At 33.4% G+C, this 20,683-nt stretch overlaps 4 protein-coding genes across 6 annotated transcripts; 1 reads left to right on the forward strand and 3 right to left on the reverse strand.

Moving 5' to 3' along the window:
* Positions 1-992: 992 nt before the first annotated feature.
* On the reverse strand, positions 993-2,642 carry LOC137822537 (chlorophyll a-b binding protein 7, chloroplastic). The gene is made up of 4 exons (XM_068627434.1): positions 2,418-2,642; positions 2,027-2,250; positions 1,360-1,874; positions 993-1,186 (listed from the first exon to the last, which is right to left on the reverse strand). The coding sequence occupies exons 1-4, from the start codon at positions 2,471-2,473 to the stop codon at positions 1,169-1,171; spliced, it is 813 nt and encodes a 270-aa protein (XP_068483535.1). The 5' UTR covers positions 2,474-2,642; the 3' UTR covers positions 993-1,168.
* A 977-nt stretch (positions 2,643-3,619) lies between these two features.
* On the reverse strand, positions 3,620-7,390 carry LOC137822534 (putative inactive purple acid phosphatase 29). Of its 3 annotated transcripts, XM_090295244.1 has the most exons (5): positions 6,753-7,189; positions 5,862-6,256; positions 5,245-5,695; positions 4,435-4,493; positions 3,620-4,103 (listed from the first exon to the last, which is right to left on the reverse strand). In XM_090295244.1, exons 1-4 carry the CDS (start codon positions 7,057-7,059, stop codon positions 4,459-4,461), a joined length of 1,188 nt encoding a protein of 395 aa, XP_090151370.1. In that variant the 5' UTR covers positions 7,060-7,189; the 3' UTR covers positions 3,620-4,103; positions 4,435-4,458. The 3 variants fall into 3 exon arrangements, with proteins under 3 accessions (XP_090151370.1, XP_068483531.1, XP_068483530.1); XM_068627430.2 differs by lacking the exon at positions 3,620-4,103 and having other exon boundaries at positions 4,266-4,493; positions 6,753-7,390; XM_068627429.2 differs by lacking the exons at positions 3,620-4,103; positions 4,435-4,493 and having other exon boundaries at positions 5,027-5,695; positions 6,753-7,390.
* Positions 7,391-7,452: 62 nt separating this feature from the next.
* On the reverse strand, positions 7,453-9,889 carry LOC137822536 (uncharacterized protein C594.04c). Its single transcript, XM_068627433.2, has 3 exons — positions 8,626-9,889; positions 8,256-8,519; positions 7,453-8,164 (listed from the first exon to the last, which is right to left on the reverse strand). Exons 1-3 carry the CDS (start codon positions 8,878-8,880, stop codon positions 7,685-7,687), a joined length of 999 nt encoding a protein of 332 aa, XP_068483534.1. The 5' UTR covers positions 8,881-9,889; the 3' UTR covers positions 7,453-7,684.
* Positions 9,890-15,592: 5,703 nt separating this feature from the next.
* LOC137822538 (tyrosine-sulfated glycopeptide receptor 1) lies at positions 15,593-19,717 on the forward strand. The gene has a single exon (XM_068627435.2). The coding sequence runs from the start codon at positions 16,240-16,242 to the stop codon at positions 19,615-19,617; it is 3,378 nt and encodes a 1,125-aa protein (XP_068483536.1). The 5' UTR covers positions 15,593-16,239; the 3' UTR covers positions 19,618-19,717.
* The last annotated feature ends 966 nt before the right edge of the window (positions 19,718-20,683 follow it).

Genomic DNA, 20,683 nt, shown 5'->3' on the forward strand with positions numbered 1-20,683 from the left:
TTAAAAAGTAATTATATAGTAAATTCTAATTATATAGTAATTTAAAAAATAATTTAAACTTTTTGTTAATAATAAAAATTATTTTAAATATTAATATATTTTTATTTTTTAAATAATTTTTAATTTAATTAATATAATGATTCATTAATTTTTTATATTTAAAATTAATTTTTATTTAATAATTTTAATGTATTAAAAGATCATGGTAACACTTGGTGATGATATAAATATAAATGTTAGGTTGTGATCTGATGTGACATTCTCAAACTAGCAAATGCAATAGACTTCTTCCAAAACTAAGGAAAATGATATTTTGATAATTTAATATAGTTATTAAAAAATAAAATTCTTTAATTATAAAGAAAAAAGAAAAAAAGAAATCTGAATCTGTTCCCTTTTCCATTCCAGAATAACATCATTGGAAGTCTGAAAGTGTTCTAAACATAGTCTTGTAAACTTTCTCTACACCATTTTCTGATAAATCATCATCTGTGAGAAACAAATTCATTTTCTTCATTCTCCAAATCATCTCTCTATTCCATCTAAAATTCTTCTTCATCTCATTCTTCCAACTTCTCAACTTTTCCTACCTTTTTTCTCTTGTTAAAAAATGAAAGAGTTGAAGAAAGAACTTCTATAATTTTTCTTGTTTTCAGCTATTATTGTTTATTTTTATATATATATATATATATATATATATATATATATATAATTCAGCTATAGAACAAAGACAACTTCTTTATTTTGAGTTGTGGATATATACTAACATACATGCTAATTATATAATTACGATAGCTTGAGAATTTACCATTATATGAACTGCATGATTTTTGGAGGAAGTATTTTAGAATACTGCATGATCAGGAATGTAGCAGGCTAATTTCTAATTGTTATGACTAGCCTTTGATGAACTAAAGATGAACTAAAGAGAAAAGTTTATAAGTGATGAAATGTGAACACTTCTCTCAGATTTTAAACGCATCCATGGCATCTAAAACTTGAATAGTTGTCGGCAAGTTGGATTATCATTCTGTGCATATATATAGAAGTAGCCATATTACAAGCATTCTACAGACATAAACACTCCTCTCCTAAGATATTTTATCTCTATTACTTCTGTCAAACATGTTCTCCTCTCCCAGGTTCCATTGTTGATCTTCAGCCCTTTTCACTTGGGGGTGAAAGCCTGTAGTGGTGGTCAAACAAAGATAAGATAAGTATAAATTCTTCAATAACTAAAGTTAAAATCATAGTGTAATGAAGTAGCATAGCTAGCTAGATCTCAAGTTGTATAATAATGTCGAAAATGAAAGCTTTATAATAGAAGTCAGAGTGTAGGTGTTGGTTGAATTAACTTACAGCAAAAATGGTAGCATGGCCAGGATCTGAAAGGTGGGCAAAGAGGTTGTCAATAGGACCAGTGCCAGTATATATATGCTGGAACCATGCACCCATCACAGCCAACATGGCCAATCTACCATTCTTGATCTCCTTAGTTCTCAACTCCTTGATCTTCTGGGGAGAGCCACTTCCCCATCCAAGGGGGTCAAACCAAAGCCCACCTGGGTAACCAACATCAGTTCCTGTGAGCTTGTTGTTGGGAAAGATGGGGTCAGTGTTGACACACCCTGGCTTGATTATGTCAGCCCATCTTCTACCCTCAGCCCACCCAATGAAAAAGAGCTCAACAATGAAGAGGGTAGTGGTGTCTGTGAAGTATTCCTGTTCTCCAGCTGAGTACCATGAGGGAGTGTTTAAGACACCAATCTTTGTCAGAAACTCTGGAATGAAAATCCCAGCAGCACCCAACATTGCCCATCTGCAGTGCACTATCTCTGCCTGAACATTCCACCTCAGACTCTCAGGATCAGATCCTACCAATCAAAATCCACTTTCTTCTCTCATAACAAATTCACTTTGAATAAAATTTCAATACCAAAATGCTTAGAGCATATTCTGTAATACACTCTTATATGTGAGGAAGCATATATTGTTCATCTTAATTGAATATTGAGCACTCACTCACCAAGACCAAGAGGGTCAAAGCCAAAGTCTCCAGGGAGAGTGCCATCAAGCCATGGAGGAGGTGTGCTGCCAGGAAACCATAGGGGCCTGTCGGGCTCGGCTACTGCACACACTGTAGTGCTGGATCGTCCTCCAACTGCTGCTGTGTATTTGTTCACCCTCAATTTCCTTCCACCAAGAAAAGAAGCTTTGGGAGTTCCCAAGGCTGATCCATTCTTCTGGGAACTGTACACATTCACCACTACTTTTCATCAATCATCATGCATTCATTCATACAATGCTTCAATTTCCATATTCAAGGTACACATTAATGGATGAATATATGCAAATTTTATGCATGGAATGGCATAAATCAATGTATCTGCAAATAATGGGAAATTGGATAAACTTGCCTTGGCGTGGAGATGGAAACAGCAGCAATGGCAGAAGAGGCACAAGCGGAAGCCATTCACCCTTGATTCAAAACAATAAATTTTTAATGATTCTGCTTCTGGGTATATGTTTGATGATCAATGGTAAAGAAAAGCAAAATTGTTGATGTATACAGAATCTTATCCCAAATGATAGGAATGATGAAATTGTGGGTTGCCACGTGGCATGTGAAATCTAATTGGATAGGATTACCTCAAAAAAATCAAAATCTGGTGGCTCACATCCATCAAATCTACTGCCACGTGTCATCACAAAACAGAGGAGATGCAGATTCTTATATGCTATTTTTCCCTGCACCAATCACAAACATTTTGTGGATATCAATTATTTCTTTAACAATTACTCCAATTTCTCACCCAATTCACACATTCAAGTTATAGGATTCGTTTATTCAGACTAAAATTTTTAAGGGTATAAAAATTTAATTACTATAAAACAATATACTTATTGTTAATTATTGTAGAAAAGTTCAGTAAATTTATATTTAATTACTATAAGAAAGTCTTATTTATCAATGTAAAAATGTATCATTCTAACTTTTAATAAAGTAACATTTTAAAAAAATTATCGTCAATTTCTTTTTCTTTTTAACCAATTTCCTTTTGCTTAATCTCTGTGCTTCTAATTTGTTTTCTTCAAAAAGACTCATTTGACCAAATTCAAATAATTTAACCTTGTCATTCCATGTTGCCACCTTTGGATTTAAATTTGTGGCATAAATAGAAGACACCGCATCTCTCATCTTTCAATCACTTCAGTTTTTTTTTTTACTTTTTTCATCGATCCAATGTTATTTAAAGTTTTCATTCCATATATTATTTGTTAGTATTTCTGTCAAAATAAAGTTCATAATAGGGTGAGGAGTTGAGTACTGTTTGGAGGTATTTCTTCCTACATTCCTACATTTTTCTTCCTACACCCCTTCATTATTTGAAATACCAGAATTATCTTTGATAATTTTGGGTGATTTAGAAATAAGAGTTCAGTAAGAAAAAATGTGTCCAGAATAAGGATTTCGTAAATAAAGTGGTTTCCAAAATAAGAAATCCAGAAGATAAAAAACCATTCCAGAATATGCTTTTCGGAACATATTTTTTTAATTTCCAGAATAATAAATCTAGAATTCCTAAAATATGTTATTGAAAGTGTGTTCCAGAAATATTTCAAAAAAAAAACCTGGAAGTCATTTTTAAAAGGGGTAAAATGGTCTTTTCGAATAATGATAGGGTGCAAGAAGCCATTTGTTGGGTGCAGGAGAAACACCCTGAGTTTGGTTGCAGTATAAATATGTGAACTTGCTTACACAACAGATGTTTGAAGCCCACTAGAGCCACCATCCAACGGCTTTTGCTTCCTGCACCCCCACATTTTTCAACCTACACCTCCACAGTTGGTGAAATGACCGAATTGCCTTCTATCTGCTTCTTTCTCACTACACCACACCACTACTGCTGTAGGAGTTACCACTTGCCATTTCCTCTATTCAGTCCTTGCAGAATTCAAGATTTACTCCAACTCAATGCTGTTAATCTGATCTATATGATCATCAAACATAGGTGCACAAGGGATAGAATGTTTATCTTCTGATTCAACCAGTGTCAAGCTAGGCAATAAATGCACATTTGCCTCCAGAAATTGTCATTGTACTGTAATTTGTGAATTTATAGCAAACGTATTATCATTATCAGGTAGTATATAGCATAAGTATCCACACAAACAAGTAGAAATCTACTATCAATTCATGGTGCATCTTCTTAAATAAGCCTTTTATGTTGAGACCATACTTCAGAGATATATGGACACCATGATTCTAGCTTTTGAACCGCAGTTGCGATCATTCCTTTTATATATTATTTTTCACCAAGCTACCTCGTATTGTTGCATCCTGATTATAGCAAGTGTAATAAACAGGTTCCTTTGATAAAAAGATGTATAAAACATACTGAGACATTCCAAAATAACCTTCATGATACTAACATTTGTCTGCAACTCCTTAAGTTTTCAAGAGTCACCATCTTGTTTTTTCCTGCGGTTGCCTGTTACAATTGCACCAGAACAAACAATCAAGGGAGATGACTTGAAATGGAAAGCAATAAGTTACACATAAATCATAGTCAGCACCTCAAACAAAAGAAAATATCAACCATTTCATCACTTGCTTAGTATAAAAATACATTTTTATGCAATTTATTTCTTTTTTTCCATCCTCTTTTCCAATCATCCAAAGAAATGGAGAAAAAAAATATCCATTTTATTTCTTTTTATTTCGATCCATTCAAACAAAACCTTTTTCGTTCTATTTCCTTTTATTTCTAAACTTTCCATTTCTTTCCTCTCTTATTTGGTATCTTTATCCTATCTCCCTTCCTTTTCATTTCCTTCCACCCTATTTCTATGCTGTTTGGTTTATGTTCCAAGTCTTACAATAGTGTGTATGTATGTCGTTGAAAAGTGACCAACAAGGTGCCTTTGTCAGCAATAAGTAAGAGGAGAAGCTTCTCGTTCTAAACATTGTTAATTAGTCAGACAAAGTTAATAAGCTAACAGACTAAGAGTTCCAAATCCAGTATTTCTTCATGCAAGTGACACAAAGTTGTGTTTCCTTTATATATTTCTATCAACTCATATGCCAAGAATGAAGCATGAACAGAAGTCCATTTTAATGTCTCCATTTATTCTCTGTAATATGTAATTCTAAAGATAGATTTCATCTATGAGTCTGTTGTAGCACAAGTTTTGAAACAAGAAACAGCGTACAGAGTATTCCAGAATCCAGAGATATCTTACTTCCAAAACTCTTGCTCCATAAGACCTGACCATCAATACCAGTTAGATTTTGATCATCAAGGCGTTTCCATGTTTTAACTGATTTGACATCTTCCCAAGGGCCATTCTCTGCTTTCTCCAAGCTAACTACCACCACTCTTGCTCTCCTAGACCATCCAGCTTTGCCATAAGCATGATATCCAAATCCTCCAGCATAACAAAGATGTATACCTGTTAACTTGCCACAGAAGTCATTGACATGATCATGGCCAGTGAAAACTGCCTTCACATCTCCGGATTCAACCAATGTTGTGAAGAAGCCAGAATTTACAGAAGCAGAACTTATGCCTTCTTGTTTCACACCAGTGAAGTTTGATGAATCAAAATTAGCGTATTCAGGTAATGGAATGTGAAAGTATGCAAGACCAGGAGCAGGTTTTTTCTGAGGAACTGGTCCATTCATGTATGCTTTCTGCAGAACAAAGAGCAAATAGTTAATCCAAAGAGTATCAAGGAAAAGAAATGAAAATCAGCTCTGCATCTAATGAATACCCACTAACTTCCATCCATAATCCCCTAATAAAAAAAGTGTACAGGAGCCAAAATATAGCTAGTGAATGAAACAGGTAAAACACTACCCTAAGCTTTTGTGATGTCCGTTTGAACCAAAGTTGCTGAGAGGGTTTGATCCAGCCGTAGCCAGGAATGAAAGGAACCTTGGAGTAGTCTCCACTGTCAAGAAAGTAGAGATTGAGCACTGATTTATTTTCAAAATCAGTGCCTTTAACTCCTCCAACCTCTAAGTTATAGTTCCCAAAACCATCAATTATGTGTGAGTCCGGAGGATTGACTATAGATAAAGTGTTTTTCATCCCAGCAATATATTTCATCACCCCTTTTCTAGAGAGGGATCCTTCCTGGTCATGGTTGCCCAAAACAGCTACCCAAGGAATGTTTGAAGCGATTGCAGGAGCAAATGCCTGGTCCATTGATTTAGCCGGATCCGAGGCATCATATCCAAATATATTATCCCCTGTCACACCAACATGAATACACAAAATCTTATCAACAGCCAACCCAATTCCAACTTGCTCCATAAAGTAAAAACTGCAAACTCCAAACTAATATACCCAAACTCATTCAATTCTAATCAGCTACTCTCTTGGAGCCTATCCTAAACGCAAGTAATTAGCATAAAGTCATGATCTTTGATATGTATGTAGAAGGTTATCATGGAAGGTTTCACTTTCGCTTCAAAGAGCTATTGAGAGGTATCATTTCAGTGATTAAAGTAAGAAATGAAGTTAATTTTCATCATCAAATTTGAACTGATTCCATTTTTGAAATTACTACCACGGAAAAGCCTTTACTCCCTTGCTTCAATTAACAATTGCCCTAGAACAAAAACATGTATGGAGATTTATCCAATTGGGGGGGAGGGATGGTGTTTCAAAAAGAAGCATCTTTGTGCACTGAAATAGAAAGAAAAAGATGAAAAAGTAAAACTAGGAATTGGGAGGAATAGAAACCAGTGAAGACAATTAGGTTGGGTTTCTCAGCAAGGATGATCCTTTGGATGAAGTCGGTGGTGTTGAGGTCAGAGCAAGAAGCATATTGAGAAGGCAACACATTCAAGCAGTGGGTAGTCTTCCCATTAGCATAGTGCAAGTCAGCAATCTGCAAGATCTTGAACTCTCCGTTTTCTCCGAACCGCAGCTTCCGCTGTTGCGGCGGCTTTCCTTCCTCCGCCGCCGAGAAGCAAATCGGAATGAGGAAAAAGCAATAGAGTGGAAACAAAACCCATTTTCCTCTTAGTGCCATACCCACTCCGACCATCACTAATCATCATTTCATGCCTATAATCAAATGCTTTTTTTTACTGTTGCTTATCGTCAAGACAATTTCACAGTGTTATTACCGACAAAGACACGCAACACGACAACATACATACACTGTCGACAAAGGCAGGAAAATCTTTTTCTTTTGCAAACAAGTTCAATCTCTAAAATTATGCATTAAAATGTATGGCAAATTTATTAATTTTTGCAATAATTATCTTAAAAAATACATTTTTGAAGAAAATTTATTTGATCAACATGATAAAATTACATTGAAGTGTGTAAAAAGTATTAGGAGAATAAAGTTAAAAAGAATATCTTTCTCCTTGTCGATTTTCATAATATTCAATAATTGAAAGGAATTTAAAGAACTTCGTTATCACGAAAATCATAAGAGAATATATGCAGAATCCATTTCAGAGATTGTTCTGAGCTAGTAATAGTGATAAATATGATACAAAAATGATGGGACTAGACATGACATGATCCAACTCATGTCTCTCTTACATAATCAACAAAGTAGGGAAAATTAAGATGATGATGTTGATGTTGGTGGTAGAATGAACTAACCAACAAGGCTACACTACTACAACTAGCACTGATGTGATGAAAATAAAACAGAATCAAGCATCTTTCCATTTTAATTCCAAAGGAGAGGACTTGAACCAAGGCACCCATATGGAAGTTGTCTTCTGATACATTCTATAGGCTTCTTCTCTGCTCTCTTGTTTCAACATTCGCTCCTCCACAAGCTTTGTCACATAACCCAAACACATGCTATTAGCCAATGCCCCTATGAAGGTCCATCCATGTCCCAGCTTCCAAGCAAACACAAACACTCCCCACCACCACACCTGCTCTCCAAAGTAATTTGGATGCCGACTGTAATACCACAACCCTTTCTCAAGAATGGGAACCTCTGCCTTACCTCCCTCTTTTAGCTCCTTGTTTCTACTCACAAAGTTGTAAAGCTGAGTATCTGCAATGTATGCTATGACAACACCAGAGATACACATAACTACTGCTACAAAGTCCCACATGCTCAGAGGCTCACTCACCGAGTGGATAACATAGAACGGAAATGATAATCCAATCAGAAAAACCTGCAAAGAAGGTGCAAATAACTATTATATAAAAAGGGTTCATCATGCATCTTTCATGTAAAAGCACAGAAAGCAAGAAATGGAGAGTGACCTGCTGTGGCACGTAGATGGCGAAGAAGGAAGTCCACCACCAATGTTTTCCATACTGATGGCTCAAATCAGTGAAACGCCAATCCTCCCTGGCACCCCACTGCCACTTTTCTCGCCTGAAGTAGTTGTGGATCAGCCTAATACTCCACAACCAAGTCAACAAGATCACCATCCTCGACCTCAGCCAGTTATACTGAGCCAAAGGGTGAGTTGAGTAGTAATGAACAAGCATCACAGGTATCACTGTCCAATACGGGTCAATCATCTGTACCAACAGCAAAAGTTGTGTCAAGCTCAAAACCAAACCCGAAGCGAAACTACATACATCTGAGTGAACAGAAGAAAAAAGGGAAGTTAAGTGGAAAGTGTACCCAGTGGCTGGATTGGATTAGGCCGATGAGCCAGAAGAGCAGATTGACATTGAAGAAGAAAAGGACATTGGCCAATAGCAAAGGATGGTGATAGCACCATGTCCACAGAGTTGACCAAGAAGATGGAGACTGTGGGTAGCCTCTAATGGCCGATTGGAATGAGAGGTAGAGCAGGATGGAGGGCAGAGGGACCAAGAATGCTATCATAGCATTCTTCAGATTGCTATTTGTTGCCATGTTGCGATTTGTTGCCATGATCTTTGTGGCTTCCACCTTTATAGCTCTCGAAAATGGAAGGGAACCAAGGCATGCAGAACCTACAAATCATGTGTGCCCATACAAAGTTCAGCACAATTCCCTTTATGTTTCTGCCTGTGGCTCCCCACACAGCCACGCCACCTGGTTATCAATTACCCTGATCCCTTATTCCACACAATGATTAGGGAATTCTATGATCCCAATGTCTGCATATCCACGCCCCATTTCATTTTGACTTTTATGCCTTACTGTCAAAAACCCAAATAAATACTCTACTCAAACAGCTACACTGCATATGAAAATTGAAAAGTGCAGTTGAAGTTTTGTTTTTCTAGAATTATTTGCAAAGTTCAGAAAGTGAATCTGAGAATTGATCAATCCGTGTTCATTGTCCAAAACTGCAACCCATGCAGTTTGATTTGAATCTAATGGCCCTCATTATTAGCCGTGCATGTATATAAATTTTAGTATCGATTGGTCTATCAAATGAAACCAGTGAAGCATCCCCGTCTCCTGAGCCTAATAATGATGTGGAAGAAGTTCACTTTATCCTGAAGTCCAAGATCATCCATGCTCTATAATTATTAGAGTTGGAGACAGCTGCAATTTACTTTCTGAAGTTAACTACTGAGATTGAGATTTTGAAGTTAGTGGGGACGTGGAATGATGCAATGCAAGAGTGTAGATAGAAGTAGTGTGATTAACCCCAAAGTTAGTGTAATTTTGTGTAGAGTTAAGCAGCATGAAGAAGGGACAACCGAGGGTGTCACATCAAAGAGGTTAGAATGGGAGGGACCAATCCAAAACCAAAACTGGGTAAATCAAAAAAAGTAAAACCATATGATAACCTTAGCAGTGCTGCAATGATGTTTGCCTCCAACAGGGGTGTCCCTAATCATACATTACAAACCAGTGGCATGACAACTTAACCTGCAGCCTAAATCCCCGCTATCAACGGAGAAAAAAAAGGAAAGAGTAAAAGATGAACACTTCGAGCATGAGAGCCATTTGTGATCAATAATGGCCACCAAATTAATGTGTATATGCTTATGCATCTCAAAATCAGAATATTCTTAAACAAACAACAACTTGCTCCAATCACACCACCCAACACGATTTCTTATTCCATAGAATGCCTATGTTTTCGTAATATATGAGACTCAGACACGTCTTTTAAATGATATGTCACACAAAGCACTAATACTCTTAAAATATTTATTGAGACATTCGGTAAAGTATTCCATTCAAAAACTATTTATTGAATTTCTGACAATTCTAACACAATTTTAACATAATTTTAAAACTTATGAATTTTGTTATGATTATAAAAATAAAAAATAAATATTTTTAAACCAAATATGAAAAACATATTTCTATTAAAAAACAACTTAAATATATTTATACACATAAATCTTTATTGTCAATTTATATAATATAATATATAAATTCGTGTTTCTATGTTTTAGATTTTAAAAATTTATATACGTATTTTCATATCGATGTGTGCCTGTCATACATATTGGTTTTTCATTCACACTCAGAAACATTGATTTAACTATCATCATATACAGATATCTTAATCTCTTAGCTAATGGGTTTCTACTATATCTTTGAAACTGCTGCACTCACAATTACACATGCATGTCTCCATTTGAATATAGGTGCAAGAAATTGAAGGGACTGCGTTTCTCTATGAAAAATGTTTTTGTTGTATATACTGTGACCAAACATAATAAAAATATATATTTTGCTTTATTAAATTTTACGGAAAATTAACACAACATAAATACTTTATGTTATGTATTTCAATAACATACACAACAAAAATAATTGGTTTACGCATAAAAATTAATTTTTTAAAATTAATAAATTTAATCACAATGCAAATTACATTTTAATTGAAATTCAATTAATTTTTGATACCATATGATGCACACTATCATTTTAATTAAAATTGAATTAATTAATTGTAAATTATTGATATTACTCTAATTAACTTTTGTAAAAAATAAGCTTATCGATAATAATCGAATAAATTATTATAAAATGAAATTGATTACTATTAAAATTGTAAGTTGTATCATTATTAGTTCAATTTCAATTAAAAAGAATAATTTATATCACAGTTATTTTGATTACTAATGTAAATGATAACTTATATAGTAATTAATCTAATTTTAATTCAAAAGCAACCTTTAAAAAAATAAATAACTTGTTTATACACACTACCGCAAATGTTAATATCGTCGCGCTGTAAGTGTATTTTTATTAAGTTTTATTTTTTTATAACTTATTAAGTTTAATTTGATATATTTCTTAATTTTTTTATTATGTATTAGTTTATATTAATTATTTAAAAAAATATGAAAGAGAAAATGGTGCATAGTAATAATTAAAAATGTTATATTTGTTTATATTAAATCTTCATAAATAAATAATATAATATGAACTTCTTTTTATGTATTGTGAAAAATCCACAAAAGGAACAAGGGTAATTTTGTCAAAAAATTTGAAAATATTGGGAGTGGGAATAACACTTTCCATTACAAGTAGAAAGTATGGGCTTACATTGTAACGAAATGGGTGATGATTATCTTATTTATCGTTTTTTCTTCTTGCACCCAGTTAATTCTAACCTACACCCTATCAGTTTTTGAAATTTTAAAATTAGTCTTAATTCCAAAATTAAAATATAAATTTTTAAAAATAAAATTAAAAATAGATTTTTTTTCATTATGAAAATAAAATTTAAAAACCAAAATCTCATCTGAACAGACATACCTAGAACATAAATAAGTAGAAAATAAATTTTGAAAAACAAAATTCAAAAACATTTTATAGGAAAAAGATTCCAAAAAAAATAAATATAAAAACATATTCTGAAAATAATATTCTCCAAAATTATTCCAGAAAACATAATCCAAAAAGATCTTTCGAAAATCTATATCCAAAATTGTATTCTAAAATAAGAAATTCGAAATACATTATTATTTGTACCTCCACTTCTATTTAAAGACTAAAGGGCATTTTTGTCATGCGTAAGTGACATGTTAAAATTTATTGGATGCTATATGATAGGCTTTGTTTTATTCGTTATATTCCCAAATTTGATAATCTTATTTTATTTTTAGGGTTTGTTAATCGTATTTTGGATTTAACCCTGAATTGAGCTTTTAACCGGGAATATTGGTTTAAAGAAGAAAGGATAAAAGAAAAGAAAAAAACAAAAATTGAGATGATCTTTTAGGTTGTTAATAAGAAAGAAATGGTATATATTAGACATTTTTATAAATTTTATTAATAATTTGTATTTGTAATAATTTGTAATTAATACTAAATTAAGTTAAATGTTAAACTTTTAAGCTTTTGTTTAATTTTATGGAACTTATATATAAATTCACAATTTTAAACTTTTTTTTACATTCAAATCAATAAATTATCACACAATTATATTATAAAAATATTTTATATGATAATAATTTCAAATTTTAAAATTTTTATATGAAAAAAATCTATGGAGGTGCAAGAAGACAGTGCTTTAACTCAAATTTGACCTACTTTCAAGGATTTTACTTCCTGCACCCCCACTTTTAAACCTACAACCCCACAATTTTCAAAAATGGTTATTTTATCCTTCTTTAAAATAAAATTTTCAAAATACAAGAAACACATTATAAAACAAGTTTTTTGGGATATAATTTTGAGAACAAACTTTTAAAAATGGATATAATACATTTTTTAATGCATTTTTTTTGGAAATAAGTTATCTAGAACACATAAAATGTTATATGTTCTATAAATAACTTTCCATAATGATATCTTTTCTGTCCTTTGTCTTATAACGATGATAATGCATAAACGACAATAATGAAGATGGGATGCAAGGAAGGAAAAGTAAATTGGACAATTTAATTATTTCATCTAATTGTAAAAGTAGAAGTTTAAAAATGGGATTAGAAGAAGTAAAATTTGAATTAAAATATCATTGTCCTAAATAAAATGGAAGACAATGAACATTGAGGAAGCAAATATATAAAGAAAAAGGATAAGAAAGTCACACTTGTTTAAAAGAATGAAGAGAAAGCATTTGAAGATGCATTAATGGCCTTAGGAATTTTTCAATGTTCTCTTGAATGTTGTATTTGAACTACCTTCCATCTCGAATCCAGATTGACTTTTTAAAATTGATGTTTGGACTAAATAATGTTAGGAATTTTAAAAGTTAACATCAATACTTTAGATCAATGGCACAACAATGAATTTAAAAAGTATGTTGTTCATTGAATTTTTAGTACAATTGTTTTTAAAATCTTATAAAAAAAATTAAAGTTTAAAGAACATTAATGTTCTATGTCGAGAACTAAATAATAAATGTAAAACTTATATGAATAATTTTCAAGATAGAAGTTTTCTTAACAATTTTTAATCAATTTTTTGACAATTAATTTAAAACATCTATCCAAATATTAAAATTATTTCACTCAGTACATCAATATTCTAAGAAGTAATGTAATCTCCAAAAAAAAATCTTACACTTTGTCATTTACATTACAATGAGTGATAAGTTTCTTATTAATATTATTAAAGAAGTAAAAAGAGTTTACACTATAAATTGATTTTATCTTTATTTTTATTAAAAAGGAATCTAACATACTTCTTCCACACTAATTAATATATATATATATATAACTAAATATTTATAAATATTAAAAATAATCTTTTATACCAAATCAAATTAAAAAAATAATTTAAATTTAATTCATCATCATAAAATTTGACTTATAAATTAAATTTAGATCAGTTTAGTCGATTTGAGTTTTCAAATAAATATTATTCATAACAAAACTAATATATTTTGCATTTATAAAATAATCAATAACAGAAAAGTAAAGCAAATTTTAAAATATTTTTTGAAAAGAATGTTCTATATTCATTACTTACAGGCTTAACCTAATTTATGTTGAAAGTCTTAAATACCCCTAAGTCAACCTGCATTAAATATGAAAACAATAACAAATTGTATTGTAAAATATAAGACACTTGCTTGCAATTTTGGTAAATCAATCATAGAATTTATTGATTAACATGCACGTCCATAGAATATTGTAACACAAATATTTTATAATTCACAAAATTATTGTTCACATGATTCATACAATATAAAACTGGTTTTGAATTGCTCGTAGAAATCCAAAGTATCTCTCAGTTTTTAATACCAACTTGCTTTATTCCTTTCTTAAACAATATAAAATGTGAACCTAAATACACTAAGTCAAAAATAACTTTTCAAACCTCATACTTTTAGAGTAATCTATGCATTTGCAGCAAAAATATCTTACAATATAATAATTCCAGAATATTGCTTATTATTATATTACATTAGCTCAATTTCCAGCAATAACCTCAAGTGGTTTTTAATAATGTATTTTAAAAACCATTATTACAAAAGTCAACAGCAGAATTGTAATTAAATTATCAAGTTGCAGACACTACATTTTTGTATCAGTTTATCAAAACAGGTTTTGTGATGATGGGAATATATATGTACCGACAAGTTTTATTAAACAGTACAGAAGATATGATAAATAAAACCTACCACTGTGAGATTAGTTTAAAATCAAGACCCTTAAACCTGTTTATAATTTATAGTTCAATAATTAGAGTTTAACAAGAAATGAAAGGAAGATTCTAAGCAAAAGTGCTTTAAAAAGTAAATTTCATTTTCTGAATATTGTTGTAGAATGATCTTATTTTATTCGTATAAACAATCTCAGCTGATAAGAAATTTGTCTTTATTATTGTTGTGATTGATGTTAATGAAACGTATTAAATTATACTCCTAATCTGACATTTAGGTGTTGTAATCCAAAAATAATTTTGCTAAAGTCAACCTATGTGCATAGTATTTTGTTTGCATACTTAATACTTACTAATGAGGTTTGAACATGTCTCTTAAATAATATGGATAAACATATCAAACACTAATATTCGTAAGATATGTATTGATAAAGTATTTAATTAAAAAAATATGTTAAAAAGTATTAAATTAAAAAAAATATGTGTTGAATTTTTGACAATACTCGGAGAGTTCTAACATAATTTAAAAAAGAAAAAATATATTAATTTTTAAAAACTCAAACACTACAAGAAAATCATGAAATAAAAACCATTTTAGAGACTACAAATATTTTTTGTTTATAAATTAGTTTCTATTGTTAAATGGTTTCTAAATTGGTATTTAATTAACAACCAAGATTTTTGCTACCAAATTTAGAATCTAAATAATTGGTAATTAAAATCTTGTTGCTAATTAGATATCAATTTATAAACTTTTTAACAATAATAGAAACTAATTTAAAACCATTTTTTTTGTTTTTGAAAAGGTCTCTAATTTAGTCACTTTAACAACTAATTATTTTTTTTTCTAAAATTAATTTTTATTTCATAATTTTCTTATAGTGAAAGTTATTGTATAAATTTTTATTATGATTATAAAAATAAAAAACAAATTATTTTACACTAGTCACGAAAAACATTTTTTCTATTAAATAAAAATAAATTTTTATTATCAATTTATATAATTTATAATATATAAATTCGTGTTTGTATAGTATCTTTGTGTCGGTATGTATTCTACATATTGCGTATAACTACATTGGAATAGAACGTTGAATATTTGATTTTTTTACTAACTTATTTTATTTGAGGGATTGTCTGGGTGAAATTTCGTGGTTGAAAGCATGTCCTTTGTAAGTGATATGGACATGGCATGAAGTAGTGGAATTTTCTTATATTTTCTTGGCACCATCATTCACACCCGCACAAATCTTAAACTCCAACAGTTCCTATATTTTATTTGTAGATTTTGAAGATGATAGAAAAGAAAAGAGTGTTATAAAATTTGTGATGAGTCTGAGTGGCACACCACAACAAACACAAACACAAACATGAACATAAACATGAACATGAACATGGACACAGGCATCCATCCATTGTTGTTGGAGTGAGAAGATGCGGTTTGAGGCAGAATATCCATCCCCTGGTAAGAGGAGGGACAACAATAGATGTTTGTTTTGTGCAGTAGTTTATTTATGATTATGAGTTCCACTTTCACACGTTATGTATGGCATGGTTGTGAATGATGATGATGATGATGATAGAGAAATTCCACTGAGGGCACTACGCGCCGCCCCTCCCAACCCAACCTTAGAACAAAAGTAAACGCTTTGATACAAATGATTTATTTTATTACCATTCTTTTGTTTGATTTATCTATCTTCCACTTGTCTCCATCACTCCACTTTCTCCCTTCTTACCTTTCCTTTCCTGGGACATGGTCAATGCCTGGTCTCTCCTATGCTATGCTACCTCCCATATTACCCCTTATGCCCCATTCCTTCTCTTCCTCAACTTTTAACAAGGAAGGACCTTAAAGACTCCATTTTTTCCTTCTGGGGATTCGTTCTGATGAGAGCTCCCAGTCCCAGAGGAGGACCAACCCCATCAACATCAAAACCAACACCACCCTCTTCCATCTACATGATTTCCAATTTAATGGTCTTTGTCACAGTACTGTTTCTTCTCTCTTCGTTCCTTCTTCCTGTTCAAGCCGCCTCCTGTAACCAACTGGATAGAGACTCACTCTTGGCCTTCTCCAGGAACATATCCACTCCTTCTCCTCTCAATTGGTCTTCTTCTGTTGATTGTTGTCTGTGGGAAGGCATTCTTTGTGATGAGGATTTCAGAGTCATACAGCTTTTGCTACCTTCCAGGGGTCTCGCTGGCTTCATCTTCCCATCTCTCACAAATCTCACTGCTCTCTCCCACCTTGATCTATCCCATAACCGCTTATCCGGTAATCTCCCAAACCAATTTTTCTCTCTTCTTAATCACCTGCAGAATCTTGATTTAAGCTACAATCGTCTCTCTGGTGAATTGCCACACTTTGTTGCTAATACCAGTGGCAATACTCTACTGAAGCTTGATCTGTCAAGTAATTTATTCCACGGAAAACTCCCACTTTCTCTCCTTCAGCACCTGGGAGATGCAGTCGCAGGAGGGAGTTTGACATCTTTTAATGTTAGTAACAACAGCTTCACGGGTCAAATTCCCACTTCTCTCCTCTGTAGTAACCACAGTAGCTCCTCCTCTCTCAGATTCTTGGATTATTCCTCCAATGATTTCTCTGGCATGATTCAGCCAGGATTAGGAGCATGTTCCAAGCTGGAGAAATTTCGAGCAGGCTCCAATTCACTATCCGGGCCCCTCCCTGATGATATTTTCAATGCTGTTGCTCTCAAAGAAATCTCCTTGCCCCTCAATAAACTCAGTGGAACCCTTGAGGGCATTGTTAACCTTGCCAACCTCACAGTTCTGGAGCTCTACTCCAATAATTTCACCGGGCCTCTTCCCTCGGATATTGGTAAGCTCTCCAAATTGGAACGTTTACTCCTTCATGCCAACAAAATAAATGGTACTCTGCCCCCATCTCTAATGGAGTGTGTCAACCTTGTGATGTTGGATGTAAGGCTCAACTTGTTGGAGGGAAGCCTCTCAGAATTGAATTTCTCTGGACTCCTCAGACTCTCAGCACTTGACCTTGGCAACAATAGTTTTACTGGTATTATACCACCAACCATGTATGCCTGTAAATCACTTAAAGCAGTAAGGCTAGCATCTAACCAGTTTGAGGGACAGATCTCAGCTGACATACTTGAACTGCAGTCTCTGGCTTTCCTATCAATTTCTACCAACAACCTCAGTAATGTCACTGGGGCACTGAGTTTGCTTATGGGACTCAAGAACCTTAGCACTCTTATGCTCTCCCAGAATTTTTTCAATGAAATGATGCCACATGATGTCAACGTAACAAACCCAGATGGATTCCAAGGGATCCAAGTTCTTGGTTTGGGCGGTTGTAATTTCACAGGCCAAGTACCACACTGGCTTTATAACCTGAAGAAGCTGGAGGTCTTGGATTTGTCCTATAATCAAATAAGTGGTTCAATTCCTCCTTGGCTGCACACACTTCCTGAGCTTTTCTACGTAGACTTGTCTTTTAACCTCCTCACAGGAATGTTTCCAGTTGAGCTCACAACGCTTCCAGCACTAACTTCACAAAAGGCCTATGACGAAGTAGAAAGGACTTATCTGGAGTTACCCGTGTTTGCTAATGCCAACAATGTTTCTCAGATGCAATATAATCAGATTTCCAACCTACCACCAGCAATATATCTTGGAAACAATAGCCTCAATGGCAGTATCCCTGTGGAGATTGGCAAACTGAAAGTTCTTCATCAGCTGGACCTTAGTAACAACAATTTCTCTGGCAATATCCCACCGGAGATTTCTAACTTGATTAACCTAGAGAAACTATACCTCTCAGGAAACCAACTTTCCGGTGAAATTCCTGTTTCACTCAAAAACTTGCATTTTTTGTCTGCTTTCAGTGTAGCATACAATAATCTTCAAGGGCCCATACCCACTGGTAGTCAATTTGATACTTTCTCCTCTTCCAGCTTCGAAGGCAACCCACAGTTGTGTGGTGCAGTTGTTCGGCGCTCTTGTGTTCCTCAACAGGGTACTACTGCACGTGGTCACAGCTCAAACAAAAAATTGATCATTGGATTTGCCATTGCAGCCAGTTTTGGCATTGTTTCCTTGGTTTCAGTGTTGATAGTGTGGGTAATATCCAAGAGGAGGATCACTCCTGGTGGAGACGCTGACAAGATTGAACTAGAATCGATTTCTATCAACTCTTACAGTGGGGTTCATCCTGAGGTTGACAAAGAGGCTAGCCAAGTGGTACTGTTCCCTAATAAAACAAGTGAAATCAAGGACCTTACCATCGTTGAAATATTAAAAGCTACTGAAAACTTCAGTCAGGCAAACATAATAGGATGTGGGGGTTTTGGTTTGGTTTATAAAGCAACATTACCCAATGGCACTGCTCTGGCCATCAAGAAACTTTCAGGAGATTTGGGTATTATGGAAAGGGAATTTAAAGCAGAAGTAGAGGCTTTGTCTACAGCACAGCATGAAAATCTGGTTGCACTGCAAGGCTACTGTGTGCATGAGGGTGTTCGGCTTCTCATATACTCCTACATGGAAAATGGAAGTCTGGATTACTGGTTGCATGAGAAGGCTGATGGTCCATCTCAGATTGATTGGCCTACTCGACTGAAGATTGCACAAGGTGCAAGTTTTGGATTGGCTTACATGCATCAAATATGTGACCCACATATAGTGCATCGTGATATAAAGTCGAGCAATATACTTCTTGATGAAAAGTTTGAGGCACATGTTGCTGATTTTGGGCTGGCTCGACTCATTCTTCCTTATCATACTCATGTTACAACTGAACTTGTAGGTACATTAGGTTACATACCCCCAGAGTATGGACAAGCATGGGTGGCAACTCTGAGAGGAGATGTGTACAGCTTTGGGGTTGTCATGCTTGAGCTGCTAACGGGGAGGAGGCCTGTGGATGTAAGCAAGCCAAAAATGTCAAGGGAGTTAGTTTCCTGGGTTCAACATATGAGGAGTGAAGGAAAACAAGATCAAGTCTTTGATCCATTTATGAGAGGCAAGGGCTTTGAAGAAGAGATGCTGCAGGTTCTTGATGTAGCCTGCATGTGTGTCAACCACAATCCTTTCAAGAGACCGAGCATCAGAGAGGTTGTTGAATGGCTGAGGAATGTAGCATTATCCAACCAGCAATTGAATAAAGACTAGAAATAAATGTCTGTCCTTGACAAATATTGACAATAGACATGTATACTTGTGCAAAAATGTTCCAACTCAATATATACAGAATCATTTTTACCTCTGTAAATCACTTATCAGATTATGTTCCTAGCAAGATTTTAATAACTGTACATTTGATCGTCCACATTGCTCAGCAAAAAATATTAGTCTTAGGAATACCTTAATTCCACAAACTGCTTCTGTTAACTCTTTCCAATAATACAACATCCTGAACTGCACAAGCCTTTGGTATCTGACTCTAGTCTATCTTGTTTTACTTTTCAATCTTACTATTGCATCACCACAACTTATTGACACAGATTTCACATTCCCTAAGGCTATTAATTTTGATACTAGATGAAATGGCACAACTAATTTGCTATCAAGATCACGGAATTCTCAGACAAACAAATGACAGTTCATGGTCGCACATCATATGCAAAATCAAGTAACAAAATAGTAAGACATTAAAAGAAGCAGGCAAAAAAGACTGAAGAGAGATGAACAGACCCATATGTTTTGTTTTGTTTGTTTTTTTTAAATAATAATCTGGGGCACAATTTGAGAATGTTGGGGTATGAGTGGATTCAACAGAAAAAGATAGTGGAGGTTAAATGAGTGATGGTGATGATTATTTGTTGACTATCTATCTATCTGACTTTTTTGAGCTGTGAGTAGAGTACAATAAAAGAAGTTAAGTTGCTCCTCAAATAGTTCCATTGTGAGTGGTGGCAGTGAATGGAATTTGAAATTTTAATTTTAGAAAGAAAAAGCATATCGAATAAATGCAAGAAATAGAATGGAATGATGCATTGCATATTTGGTATCTACATACATAATTACAGCCTAGAAGCTGCCAATCTCAGACTATTATCAGATTATATAACTAATATTCAGCTATTAAGTGTTTATCAATCTCATCCTTAAGTTTGTATTTTTATTTATTAATTTAGTCCCTAAATCCATATATTTTATTAAGGTCATGTATAAGTTTATAGAACTTTTTAACATTTAAGGAATAATTTAACATATTTTTTAACATTTTAAATGTTTT

Source organism: Phaseolus vulgaris, chromosome 9 (assembly GCF_051622355.1).
Source record: "Phaseolus vulgaris cultivar YP4 chromosome 9, ASM5162235v1, whole genome shotgun sequence".
Lineage (NCBI taxonomy): Eukaryota > Viridiplantae > Streptophyta > Magnoliopsida > Fabales > Fabaceae > Phaseolus > Phaseolus vulgaris.

Coding starts and splice junctions, on each gene's coding strand:
- LOC137822537 (XM_068627434.1), bottom strand. CDS start 2,473: ATGGCTTCCGCTTGTGCCTCTTCTGCCATTGCTGCTGTTTCCATCTCC. Junction 2,251..2,417: donor GTTTCCATCTCCACGCCAAG/GCAAGTTTATCC, acceptor GAATGTGTACAG/TTCCCAGAAGAATGGATCAG. Junction 1,875..2,026: donor CTTTGACCCTCTTGGTCTTG/GTGAGTGAGTGC, acceptor TTTGATTGGTAG/GATCTGATCCTGAGAGTCTG.
- LOC137822534 (XM_068627429.2), bottom strand. CDS start 7,059: ATGGTCGGAGTGGGTATGGCACTAAGAGGAAAATGGGTTTTGTTTCCA. Junction 6,257..6,752: donor CAACCTAATTGTCTTCACTG/GTTTCTATTCCT, acceptor TTGGTGTGACAG/GGGATAATATATTTGGATAT. Junction 5,696..5,861: donor GGACATCACAAAAGCTTAGG/GTAGTGTTTTAC, acceptor TTTGTTCTGCAG/AAAGCATACATGAATGGACC.
- LOC137822536 (XM_068627433.2), bottom strand. CDS start 8,880: ATGGCAACAAATCGCAACATGGCAACAAATAGCAATCTGAAGAATGCT. Junction 8,520..8,625: donor TAATCCAATCCAGCCACTGG/GTACACTTTCCA, acceptor CTGTTGGTACAG/ATGATTGACCCGTATTGGAC. Junction 8,165..8,255: donor CCATCTACGTGCCACAGCAG/GTCACTCTCCAT, acceptor CCTTCTTTGCAG/GTTTTTCTGATTGGATTATC.
- LOC137822538 (XM_068627435.2), top strand. CDS start 16,240: ATGCTATGCTACCTCCCATATTACCCCTTATGCCCCATTCCTTCTCTT.